Here is a 13,873-nt window from a genome sequence, read left to right as displayed (position 1 = left end):
GTTCCGTGAGCGAGCAAGATGAACTGAATCCTGCGCTGTGATTGGCTACCCGAGCTCGGGATTACCGGCTGTGTCCCGCAACAAAACAGTGTTCTTTCTCCATACAATAAATCCTATATTGACCAAGTTTGTCCTGTCAAAACGGCTGGATAGTAACCAAGTTCTTTTTTTCTTGCGTGTTTATGGACCTCGACTCCGTCTAGGTCCATAAACACGTAAAAAAAGAACTTGGCCAATAATCAGCCGACCTCACGCTTGGTCAATAACCCATATATATGGTCGACATTATTCCCTCTCCGCACTCGCGCGTTGTGAGGATGTCTTTGTGGACTGTCCACTTGAATAAAATTCCGTCACATGATTGGCTATTACACGAAAGCCGTGATTTAAAACCAAATTCTCAGGACAAACTCCAAAGAAACGTCTTGAATTTGGTAAGAACTGATGTTGGAGGAAATTTAGAAGGTTCAAGCCAAAAAATTGCAAAAGTTACATGTAACTGAGTTAAAGTATCGTTGCAGAAGTTCCGGAAAGTAATGCTTAGTGCTCTGCAAAATTGCACGCAGTTTCTGGGTTGAATCAAAATTTTTGTGCGGTTATGAAGTTGCACGAGTGCAGTAGTTTCATACTTCTGCAACATTGTACGTAGTGTTATGACAAAGGGCTATCAAGTCTTCCGAGCTGGCCTGATCCAAACACGGCAATTTGTTTTTCAATTTCACCTTTCTTGCCCTTCAAGACAGAAATTTCCTTCTCTTTCTCATCGAGTAGAAAGAGAAGAGAATCTCTGTATTGCAGAGTAACCTTTCTCCTCTGTGAGTAAGAATACTAAACAGGTTCAGTTATGGTTTATTCTGCTTAAATAATTGATCCGGCTACCAAGTTATGGTGACATGACAATTCCTGCATGGTTGTTCAACTTCGAGCAAGATTAAGTTAATCCACGATTACTGTGGATTTTGGTTTCAATATCATAACTCAGTTTCAATGGTTTGCTTCTGTTTTATATATTCTGTCCTCTAGTTTTGACGTCAGCTAATATCAAACTACAAAAAAAAAACATAAGCAACGAAAAGTATTTACAAAAAAATATTATGAAAACTTCGATCAAAATTAATGGTTAAGCCTGGTTTTCACTAGCGACGCAAGCACAAGCGCAAGTACAAGCGCAAGCACAAACGCAAGCAATAGGGATGACCCAAGTAATAACGAAATTCGATGCAAACACAAGCACAAGCAAAATCATCCGGACCTTCCGGTATTTTAGACAACTGTTTAGGCGCGAGGTAATTTGGATCCAGTATTTTCATTGGCCAAACATAACCACGTGTGGTAAATATCCCTGTGCTTGTGTTATGCCTGAGCGGTATTTCGTTTTCGCTTGTTGCAGCGCAAACGCAAGCAAAAGCGCAAGCACAAGAAAAAGGAAAAAACTTGATCCTTGTACTTGTGCATGTGCTTATGCCTGCGTCAAGGCCGTTTTCACGGTGAAATAAGGATTATTATGCTTGCGCTTGTGCTTACAACGCTAAAGAAAACCAACCTTTAGCGTTAATCAGCAGACATCAGTTGAACCCGGTTATCGCAAAATATTGTGATTTGTCAGTGTCTCGCAGATCACAATCGTGACAAATTACGATATTTCGCTCAACCTAACAACCTCGTCCAATAATTGTCAATTGTTTGTCTCGCTCAGCAGTTATTTTTTCCTCCTTTTACATTGACTACCGCCAGCCAGCGTATAAATATTTTTTGCTGCGTCCAGTCAGTGGTTTTAACCGATCTTTATATGTTAAAATGTTGAAGATGTGCGTTCATGTTGGTGGAATAAACAAGAACGCAAATGCAAGGGACGTGCTAACGAAGAATGTAAGGCACTGTGCAATAATTACTTAGAGGGGGAGCTGGGAAATGGGTGAAATATGCCCCAAGACTAAGTCATACCCCCCTCTCATTAAGCAAAAATTAATTTCAACTCCCTCCCTCACATAATGATAATATTAAGGCTAACTCCCCCCTCCCTTGAAAAAAGGTCTCCTCCCATTGATTCCCTCATACCGAGTTTATTTGTTGGAGTTCTTCCCCCGGTACAAACATGTACGTACATCGCTTCAAATCACTCTTCGACGTATGTCGAAGAGTCATTTGAAGAGTCATCAGAATCACTGGACTTTGAGCTTGTGTCGTCTTCGCATGAATTGGGAGAATCCTCATCTTCTACAGCATCTCTGGCACTAAGGTTCCCGCGTGCGTGGGTGAGAACTCGATCAATCAACTCAGCCTTGCTTCCACTTATCGTAAGATCTTTTTGCTTTAGATACATTTTCAGCTGCTTGTTGGTAGGCGCTTTTACATCTTCTTCAATTGTCCAAGAAATAAGCGGAAGAGTGTTCCTTTCTCGTACTCTTTTTTTGGCTTTTGCATCGAGGAACTCAAGATGGTGTACATAACTTAAATACATGCAGTCTCGTCCACGTTGTACTGGGAACATACCTCTTGCAAAGACCTTTCTTCAGAAGAGGGCAATTTTCCCTCGTTGAACAATCTCTTTATCTGGACACTTGGGAGAAACTTGTCGATCTGGCCTCCAGTGGACGTTGCCGTAGTGAATGGTAAATACTTTCCGCGCGAAGTAGCATCTAGGGTTGGAACTGGAGAAAGTTGGACAGGAACACCTCTTGTACAACCTTCATTAAGGCATACATCGCATGTTGGAGTGCAGGAAAACTTAAGGTACTCAAGGAAGTACTGCCCCTGACGAACATGGTCTTCTTTTAATTTCTGAAGCTTTTCACACAAGGCATTCCCACACATATTTAATTTTACATCCAACCCCGTCTCTCTCTTGTTGTCATTTTCTCCTATGCCCCCCGCTCTAATTTTCCAAACCCCCCCCCCCCCCCCCACCTCCAGGTAATCATTGCACAGTCCCTAAGATGAAGGCCTGACAGGGAACGCGCGTCTTAGTAACATCTAACGTCAGTTTAAAATCAGAATTTTCCTTTAAAGCAATTTCGTCCTTTCGTTGGACTCGGATATTTGTACAAACTGCAAATTATATCGACTTAAGTACGAGAAATGATGGAAAATCTTTACCTTTTCGTTGTAAACTTTTGCCATATTGCTGTCCGACTTTTCGAAGACGCGGTCTTCTTGTTTTTACAACTTCTGTCCTTGTGGAATGAGCCTGCACTCGGCTGACGCCTGTGAAGAGAAGCACTGTTTCAAGTTGTCTCTGTTTCGCTCGAAAGAGCAATGTTTCACTAGTTTCTTATTTGAGTCGCTCGCTGTGAAATTCTTGGATCCAACTTGTTCAGTTTGCGACGACGAACTAATTTTAATATATTCAAACTTACGACTCGGAAAAGCCACGCAAAACGTGCATGAAGTTATGCTAAAATTAGCATAGATTTTCGGACATGGAATTGTCTTGAGGCATTTGGTATGCTTGCTTATTACAATATAAATTTGTATGTTTAGTAAGCGAAAGACTGACTCCTACGGGAAGTGCAAACACAGAAAAACCCAAACGAATTTTTTTTCTAAAAATGAAACCCACAGAAAATTGTGCTTTGGTTTGAAAAATCAACCTACCTTCAGGAAAACTCAATACTTGAAGTGGATTGATGCAATTTTAACATATGTTTAATAAATAGGTTGCAGTGTATTTTGACCTTTTTATAACTTAGACAAAATGAAATTGGAATTTTGGAGCAAACTAAATGAAATTCGATGGGTGTGGCTTATGACGTCAATGTGTTCACAACTGAAAGTTCAAAGTGCACGTAAGAGACTTAGAGGGAACATTTCAGTGAAAAAATTGAAGGGTGAAAATTCCGAGAGGGGACCAAAATGTATCATAGAAGTTGTGGTTTGTGTATAATAACCTATCTTTATGTCTTTGTGTTCAGACCCTCTTTTATATCTTATTTTCGAGAGCGGAAAGATATTGAGGAAGTCTCTGCTTGCGGGGTGCACCGTGCACACGATAATGACGCGAATTTAAAGAAGAACAGACATGTTCTATCTAACGTGGGTACTAAAAACGTCCCCACATCTGATCATCTTCAATAGACATAGTTCCCTTTAGCGCTTTGGAAACCGCTAAAAAGTAATGCGTGACGACGCGTGACATGGTGAAGTCTGTATCCTTCGACCTGTCTAGTAACTCTCCTTGTCCCAAACTTTTCCTACCTCATACTAACATCATGCAACCCTTGAAAAGCAATCTACATTTAATTATCTTCTTTAATGGTTTTGGCGTGATAATAACAAAGCAGATGGAGATTTTTTTTTTAATCTTAAAAATTTTGTCCTATGAGAAGCAAGATCGAGCGTCACATCTCAATTGTAGTTTGGACTAGTAGTTTGCGCTGTCACGTTTTACATCCTGACTGGTGATTTCGTAATGTTCACAGATTTGATAATAATGACATTTTGATCTTTGAAATCACTCTTATTATCTATAACACGCAAGGAGTTCGACACCAGTTGCACAGATTCTTCTCTAGACAGTGTTCAAGAAGCACTTTGGTTTCAACGACAGTGGAATGAACGTTATTACCCGGAAATGAAAATGTGATTTGCTTGCGCATTTGGATTTGAAACACTTCCCCAACCTACAATATATGATGTCTGTAGGATCTAAGTATGAAATTCCAGAGGAGGTGAACGAAAACTTATTAATGACTCTGGGCAAAGATGTTGAGATGCAAACGTTTAAAACAAACGTTGTTCCCGAGGAGCAAGCAGCGATGGCTGACGAAGAAAGGAAGCTCGCAGTGATTCTGTGCGTAGGGACAATCACGGGAAAGAAAACTGTATTTGTCAAAGATCACTTTCGCCGCTCGCCGCCAAAGGGGTCTCGCCTACCGACTATATGTATGGATATCCATTTGAAAAAGATTACCTCATCGTTAGAAAGTGAGGAGAGGCCATTATCGGTCGTTAATGCAATCAACCCTGATCATTACGAGGGATTTAATTTCACATCAAGTCACGGTGCTCTCATCTTCTGGACACCAGAGCAGTCATCTTCGTTAACTGAAGCAACAAGATGGAGGAAAGCGATAACAGAGTTTACAAATTCACAAATCCCATGCGTTCTTGTGACTTTCAATTCCACCAATTTAGAATGGATGGGAGAAGGAAAGACATTTGAAAGCAGGGAAGATGTATCACAGTTCTGCCGAGACCATGGCTTCATCACGTCATTTGAAATGAGATCGCGTGACTGGGATGGAGAGATTTTTGAGCGAGCAGTTGCTTGTCTGATGGATCAAATTCAAACTGATGAAACTTCATGACCTGCTTTCCAAGATCTACTTCCCAAATGAGAGTTGTGATGAATTTTTCACTCCACCCATTTTGACGTACTATAAAGTAAATTTTGTTCCAAAGGTATTTGCTTGCACAATAACTGAACTCATCTTTGTGTAATAATTTACTATTTTACTTTTCTTCCCAGAAACCTGGGGGCTGTATTTGATTTGCATAAATAACAAAATATCCTTGGAAATAAAGGCACTAACCTATGTACCACCCACGGTAGAAAAGTAATCATTTGGTAGACACCCAATAGAATCTTTATAAACAGATTTTATTGTTTTGAAAAGAACTCAAATGGTCAAGAATACTAATACAATGATATTTACAAAACATAACAGAATGCAGTGAAAGCAAAAGTATAATTTCAGGATCATTCTTTCGTTCTTGTCTAACTGGTTCATGTATGCTGCAGATTTCACTCCACAGTAACACTGCCGACCCATGTGAATCCTGCCTCTCTTTAAGAAATGGCACAAAATTTACTGACTGGTGGTACAAGACAGGACTGTTTGATTCTGTAGGGTTTATATAGTTGACACAAGGAACTTTAACAATCCACTTTAGCGGGGTGGTGGTCGCATGCCAGGTGGTGGTCCTAGAATGAAAACGATTCCATGTAAATGGACAACAACTTTCTGAAAGCAACAGTGACTTTAGGCAAATGTAAACAGAACTCTATCTGCTTGTTTAATCATACCAATGAAATGTTACAAATCAGAGAAACTTTGGTCAATGGAAAAATTTAGTATGTATGTTGTATCAAAACTGGTACAGATGAAACTGACAAAAAATACTAATGAAAAACAAATCCACTCATTATCAAATAGATTAAATGTTGCGATGCGTCTGTTCTGTTATAGATCACAGATGACATCAAAGTGTGGTAAGAACAGAACAGACACACAGTAACAGAATAAATCCAAGAATAATTCAAGACTTATTAATAATATGGTATATCAGTGAGTGTAGTAGAGATGTCATGTACGCCACATAAATTATATCACAGTATATCTTCAAGGACTAAGTCTTGTATCTTTGTATGCGCACTTTACTAGTTATGGAGTAACTGAAAAAAACCGAGCTAACTTCCTTACCTCTACCCATAAGCCCTGGTGGTGGCATTCTTCCAGGGGGGCCACGGTTCATTCCGGGTGGCATCATTCCAGGGGGAGGCATACCTGGTGGCATCATTCCTCTGCCTGGGGGGCCCATATCTGGAGGACGCATCCCTGGGGGAGGACCTCGCATGGGCATTCCTGGAGGAGGCCCTAGTAATAAGAGGAAAAAGTTCATTAAAAAATGTTGACCGAGCAAGCTTAACCAACACGGACAGAACAATTCTGTACAAGCAAGTGTAACTGACTATCAATACTACCTGAGAATAATAATATACTGTTGGTTGAAATACTGTCTCTTGGAAAACAGTTCAGAATGGCTTGTATGACTATTTAAACACAACTTAGTTTGGCTGGATCTCTGTGGTTTCACGGGGCTGTCAGTAAGGGCTGGTACCTGTAACACCTCCTGTGGCTGAGTATGTTTGATGGGCCCTTGATGATACAGGTAAATTTGCCTGTTTTTGATACAATTCACCCACAAAGTAACAAGTTTGTTATGGGTGTGAAGATCTTGGCTACTGGTGAATCAAAACTGAATGACAGTCCTTTTTTTCCACTGAACATTCAACATCATGCATCACTGACAATAATGTTGTGAAGTTTGTTACTTATAGTTCCACCCATGATGAAAAAACACATTTTTTTCACTTGATTTAGCAAAACTGATCAAATGAAAAGTACCCATTTTATGCTTTAAATTTGCTTTGCGGATCACCTGAAGACAGTAATTACATGTATCAATAATTAATACTGATTAGTTATAAGGAACCTCAGAATTCTTGGACTTTCTCTAACGTTGACCAGAGACAACTCACATATCTCATCATCCACACATGACAATTAACCAATCATTAATTGAATACATACCTCCTGGTGGCATACTTCCCATGGGGGGTCTTGGTGGAGGGGGTCCTCTCATTGGTGCCCCCATTGCCCCACCAGGGGGACCTGGCATAGAACTAGGAACAGAGACTGGTGGTGCTTGTTGTGGTGGTCCACCTGTCAAATGTACATGTACAGAGGTTATTGCATGAAAAGTTGGATTATTAAACATTCTCTTTTAACAATCGTACATGTCAAGTGTATGTATTCTTTAAGTTTGGTAATCAGTTTGGAAATAGTTTTGGTTCAGCTTTCTTACATTACACAATGCTTTAAAAACACTTGCCACTATCTCAACCAATCAGATTCAAAACGAAAACTTATCATGACTTACCTTGCATTTGGCACTGATTATAATGTGTATTTGCTCTGAAATTGCAAGTAGCATGGATGTAAACAATGCAGCTATCCTGCTACGCTGTTTACATCCATGCTACTTACTACATTTAACCATTGTTCCAATTATTTTTTTAAGTCTTGGTTTGAATCTGTTTTGACCTGAACAAACCCCAGGTTGCTGTAAAATTTTGTATCACTGTTCATCAGGTCTATTAATGTTAACATACCTGCTGGTCCTCCTCTTCCTTGTGGGGTCATTAACTGTGCTGCTGGTCCACCTACACCTCTCACTGGCCCAGCTAGTCCTACAATCATTCATTTGTTTACATATTATCAGCTTAGGGTCAACATGACTGTCATAATCACAAAATTACCTTTTAAATTAAATCAGTAGCAACACCACAGTTCAGTTAGTCAATAAATTTGGAAATTATATGGCAACCGCCTTGGATCACTACTGCCATATCCAGTCTTTTCAGGGTTCTCCCCAAAAAATTGAGAATGACTTTTAGTAGGCAACACCTTGAGCAGTTCCAGAATGTCTTCACCTCTCACATGAAGTATAAACAACTAACTATTGCTAAAGCCAGGGTAGCCTGCTCTAATGCAGTATTGTGAAACAACTTCGCTTCTATAGATTATTTAATAACAAACAAATCAGCACTAGTATTAAGGTACATACCTGGTGGTGCGGCAATTGTTGGAGCCATAGGAGCTGGCACTCCCCGTCCAGCAGCACGGCCCATCCCTGCTCCAGGGGCAGCATTGGCTCCAAGCAACTTGGACTTTGACTAAAAGCAAAAACAAGATATCAATGTTTTGTTACAGATGTATTACAGGGCACGAAAAAAAAAAAAAAACTTGAATTCAAGCTAGGTTTTTAGCCAGAATTTGAAGAGTGGCTGTCCAAAATGTGCTACAGAGCCTGCTCAAATGAGCAATTTATAAGGCAACATATGAAAAATAAAATAATTTTCTATAGAAAATGGCCATCCTCAGGATGCCTGAACATCCATCTGGCCAAAAGCCAGATTACAAATTTTGCTCGCCCTGGGCATGCCTTAGTTTGGTCTTTTAATGATTTAGTTGGCAGACGACTTGCCTCATCCCTTGCCCATCTGGGAAGTGAAAATGAAAAGGTACTTGCCCATAAGGAGAATCTACTTGTCCCGGATGACCGGAAGGCACTTTTTTCGTGCCCTGTATTAATTATACAGTTCATGGCTGTCAGTAAGGTTTGAGTCACCTGACGCCTTGCTCTTCACAAAACAAACTTATTACTATGTGGATGAATTGTATTAACAACAGACAAGTTCACCTGCAATGTAATGGGCTTATCAAGCATACAACTGCAACAGGTGTTACCAGTTACAGCCCTGAATGACAGTCTCAAAGATAACACAGATGTATTTGAAATTCCACAAAAACTCAGTCAAAAAAATGAGAATCCAATTAATCAAGTCAGTACTCAATTCATCCTATGTGAGAGGTGTAATGTTATGTTGATAATGTTCCATTGCAGAGATCACTGAAGACCTCAAATGCCAAAATGTTTAAAGGAAAGTAAGCTGTCATAATCATCTCTCCACAAGCAGAAAGAGGAGGGAATCGCGGTTTTGCAGGGTAAGCTACAAGGGAGCTTCCAGTTCAGTCCTAGAAAAATTCTGGCAAGAACGGGCTGGGAAAAGGGGGTATTATGGACATTATCTGGAACAACACAATGAGACTATTAAATTGTTTGTTGATAAAGCCAACTATGCCTGTGCTATGTACAGCTTGGCTTAAATAACAATTTCTGAACCATTTTACTCTTTTAAAGATCACAGTACAGTCGACAGACCTTGCTTATGTCTTGTGTGCTATACTTCAACAGGAGCCCATACAAACCCTATGAGACAACCTTTGCGTGTGTCTTCTTATTTTTAGAAACCTGCAGGGGTTTTTGATTCGCGCGCACTATTTGAACAGCCAATCAGAACAAAGTTATTGTCTTACGTCATGCATTAGTTTCAACAAAAACTATCACAGGAATGGCAGAAAGTGTGGATAATTCATCCAGTGAAGGCTGTGAAAGCTCAGATTATGATGAGATCTCTCCATCAGAATTAAGCACATCTTGTGAAAGTATGAGCGTAAAAGTGGGGTTGACTAGCCTACACAACTTCTACGGCTCGTGACATTTGTACATTAGCCGTTCTCTGTTCAGTCACTCGACTTTTTTTGTCATTTCACTCCTGTTTATGAAGGGCACTTCATGTTGTGTTATAAGGAGGAATTTCAAGTAGAATTGAGCCGTTAGATTGTGGTATAGCAAATTTTTGTAGGTCATAGGTCTGCGTGATTTCCATTGTTATCTGCATGTCGCTTCATAGAGTTTGACACCTCTGTAATTTGCCATGAGTTTATGCATTGTTTTGGCTCATTTCTATTGCAAGCTATGTTTTTCAGTGAATCTCTAAGTATTTACTTTCAAAGAACAAAATACGAAATTTACCGTGAACATGTTGCTTACTTGCATTCGCTATTGTGACGCCGGGCCCGGCTGTGATTAGAACTGTTTGCAAGTACAGTAGTAGATTCTTATAATGGACATCATATTTGTCCTCGTAGGTTTTTCTTCAGAGACGCCATAGCTTTACTTCAAGAAAGCTATAAGTTTGTCTAGAAACATTTTAATGTTTCTATCTGATCGAGCTCATGTTTCTTGAGCTCGATGTATAGGTTATATGTATAGGTTCTGGCACCATGATTCAAATGTGCTTGTTTACGTGCAAGTCTGTTGACTGCTTTGCATGTTTTATTTGCCATTGTTCGGCTTAGTTCAGGCAAGATCATGGTTTCGATCCTCCATGTGGATCTCATCAGTTACCAGTATTTCTAAAATACTCTGTATGTCTGAGGTTGCTAGCGCAACGCGTACATCTGTGAGAATGCAAGGCATTCTGCGGCTTGGCGCAAACTTCTCAAGGGTACCCAACTTCACAACCATGTGCTCGTTGATGGGACATTGAAGATTCCACTTTCCATCAACATAAACGATCAAACGAACAGGCTGAAATAGCCCTGTTTGCGGAGCATATGTATACACTTTTGAAGGATATAAAACAAGTACATGTTCAGGAAAATGAGCGGGACGCTCGGTCTTGGCAAGTGGTGAATGTTTGGTTGTTAGATTTAATATTTCGCAGCTGAAACCCGTAACAGAAAGTTCAGAATGCCACTTTTTCAGTAAATCAACCTCAGCTAACATGGACTTTGTTTTCCCCTGAAGCTTTCTTCTTAAGGTATTCCTGGAGGCTAAAGTGACATTTTTGTTTTGCCAAAATTTTTTGTCCGCTGGAAGATAATTTTAAAACACAAACGTATGCTAAGTCTTAGGTCGGAAAAACCAAACCCGTCTGAGATATTGGCATGCGAAGTTTCGTTTCTATGTAGGTTTTCGCGGTAAAAATACGAAAAAATGTCCTGCTGTGGTCTCCCAAAGGATGGTCTTGTTGAAAGCTCAACGCAATAAAACCTGGTAATTCGAAATGTGACACCCTCTTTGATCGTGATGGCAGCCGAGGAAGCAGTAAATGCGCTCGACCGTACTTTCAGAAAATAAAATAGGCATTGAACTCGCGGACAAAAGAAATAATGCTTGACGTCGTGGCCACAAACAGTCCTTCTGGGATACGGATTCTAAAAGATAAAAGCAATTGTAAGTAACAGCGCTTTGGCAGAGTCATTGTAATTACAGTAAACAAAAGCGCACTGGAAAATCATCGGTCAAGGTTAGCTAATGTTTTCACATAAAATTTGTAGCTACACAAGCTAACAAAACGTGAATCAAAAATTTCACTGGGAAGCACCAAGGGGAAGTGAAATAAACGTATGTTATGGACGCTTATGTAATGAGAATGTATTCATTGCTCACAGATCACATATCATAGAAACGTGAGAAAATCTCAATGCTAGACAAGACAACTAATCGAGCCATCAATCTTCAATGAAAAAAGTTATGAAATTGAGACGGTTTGTTGTAAGCTACAAATCAAGATACAAGCAGGAGTCTCGCCATTCCCTATTGCTTTCCTCACGAAGTTCCTTTAGCGGTGGTTCGTAGTCAGAGTCATCATGGGGAGAATCGGTCGTTGATTTCTGCTCTTGTTTGGCGTTGACAATGGTTTTAGTTGTTTGAAAGGTCTCCAAGACCCCTTCATCTCTCAGTTGCCGTTCTACATCTTTCGCACTTTTTAGTGTCTTTCCACCAGGGTTTGTGTAGCGTAGGTAGACCTTAACTCCCGAGGACGACTCCCTCTCCTCCTGTTTTATCGTCCAGCCAGCTTCCCTCAACTTATCAAAATCTAACGCAATTCTTGATTGTTCATTTCATTTTCTTTTCATAGGTTAATCGCTACGACTTAAAACTTGGCAGACAAAAACTACGTATGTGAACGGACTTTTTTGTGCGAGTACGTCAAATGCCTTTGAATACAAGACTCGTAGAAGCATTGCCATTTTTATAAGGGTGTGAAAACATATTTCTAGACATAATTTTTTCCCGTTTTCCTTTTCTCTGACGTACTCGCACGGAATTTTAGTTTTCAACCTCGTGCATAAATTGGCCAAACCTTTCTAACATTGAAGGAATATTCTTTGAGTTATTTTGCAATAATCAAAACAAGAGGGTTTCGACCACGCCCATTTAAATATCAAATTTCAGGGACTACTTTCATTCTGGCTGAAGAAAATTATTTTTTAAAGTAAATACATAGAACAACGTTTTAGATGTAAAAATTTTATCATTTTTGAGCCAATATTTTTAATGATTTGATGCATGCAAATATGGTAGAAAAATATGCAAATTGGCCTCCAGGAATACCTTAAGAGATTTCCTTTACGTTGAACCTCACAGCATGATTGTCATCGCCGAGTTTCTCACTAAAATGTGAGCTAGATGCACTGCCACGGTCCAAGTTACCGCTTTCACCCGAACTTGCATCATCATCTGCTAGAGCGAAATCTAAAGACTTCTTGCAATGTTTGGCAGAAAACTCCATACGGTAATTTCTTTTGGACAGCTTACATGACTAAAGCGCCTCGAAAACAAACGGACAATCACTGCGAAAGGAGCAAAAAACAACGACAAAGCTGGTAAAACAGCTTCACCACGAAGCTTCACTGCGAGGGATACTTCTGGATTCAACTGTTCATGGTCAATCAAGTTATTTATTACCAAGCAATAAGTTAGGAACCAGGGTCTCTCGGCTGTAAATACAGGCTTCTGGACTGAATTAAACAGGAATATGGGAGTAGGAAACAAGATGAGACTTGCCACTTCGGCCACCATGTTTTTTTTCGAAGTTATATACGGACGTCAGTGAAAAAAATATGCTTTTGCGGGAATTTGAGCTTGCCTGGGGTGAAGACTCTTCTAAAAATAAGAAGATACGCGCAAAGGTTGACTCAAGGATATATGGGAGATGGAGGCTCCTGGTGATGGGCTCCTGACTTCAAATATAATAAACGGGTTTACAAGAAACAAGACTTAATAACAGACGTTTTAAATCTTCAATTCAATGCAGATGTTCCAGCGAACATAGCATAACAGTATATCTCTGATCACAAAATAAAACCCCAAAATATACACTTTTTGACATGATGAACGATCTTTAGTCTTTCAAAGACTTTCCATCTCGTCCTCAGCAAAAACACTATTTATCTAAAATTAATAACATGTGATTATAATACGTAACTTACATCAGAAGATGGAGGTCCTTCAACTGTCAGAGACACAAGATGTTCCCCTCGCAACAAAACTAAACCAAGCACTCTCTTTTCCTCGCGCTCCGGTGCTTTACTGCTCTTTGGCTTGATTTTCCTAAATTCATCACAGTCTCCTAAAATGATGTTCATGTGCTTGTCGAAAGCTAAAAAAGTCCCTATGAAGCTGCGGCCATCTTGCAATGTGCACCGCATTCGGTAGTTGATGTGCTGGAGCATCTTCGAACTCTTTCCCACCGTCTGAAAAAGTAAACGAGCAAATAATGAAACTCTGCAAAAGTAGAATAATGTGAGATACCTTTGCACCTGTACATACCATTTTGGCGGTATAGATGTTCGAGATTCAAGCAGATGCAAAATTAAAAGTGAAGGGAACACGGTCAACGTTTCGAAACGTTTCTCTTTACCACGCGATTAACCGCTGATCAAAGTGTAGTCGG

The 13,873-nt window shown here is 39.9% G+C and overlaps 2 protein-coding genes across 2 annotated transcripts; one reads left to right on the top strand and one right to left on the bottom strand.

The window, feature by feature from the left end:
• Positions 1-4,326: 4,326 nt before the first annotated feature.
• LOC149106141 (uncharacterized) lies at positions 4,327-5,543 on the top strand. Its single transcript, XM_089298424.1, has one exon. It carries the CDS (start codon positions 4,629-4,631, stop codon positions 5,304-5,306), a length of 678 nt encoding a protein of 225 aa, XP_089154550.1. The 5' UTR covers positions 4,327-4,628; the 3' UTR covers positions 5,307-5,543.
• Positions 5,544-5,578: 35 nt separating this feature from the next.
• Positions 5,579-13,849, bottom strand: LOC110053232 (small nuclear ribonucleoprotein-associated protein B-like). Its single transcript, XM_089298421.1, has 7 exons — positions 13,750-13,849; positions 13,410-13,673; positions 8,350-8,458; positions 7,895-7,972; positions 7,314-7,445; positions 6,423-6,596; positions 5,579-5,923 (listed from the first exon to the last, which is right to left on the bottom strand). Exons 1-7 carry the CDS (start codon positions 13,750-13,752, stop codon positions 5,889-5,891), a joined length of 795 nt encoding a protein of 264 aa, XP_089154547.1. The 5' UTR covers positions 13,753-13,849; the 3' UTR covers positions 5,579-5,888.
• Positions 13,850-13,873: the final 24 nt, after the last annotated feature.

Source organism: Orbicella faveolata, unplaced genomic scaffold (genome assembly GCF_042242905.1).
Source record: "Orbicella faveolata isolate gen_17 unplaced genomic scaffold, um_ofav_v1 contig_3, whole genome shotgun sequence".
NCBI lineage: Eukaryota > Metazoa > Cnidaria > Anthozoa > Scleractinia > Merulinidae > Orbicella > Orbicella faveolata.
This window is presented reverse-complemented; position numbering and strand designations above follow the sequence as displayed.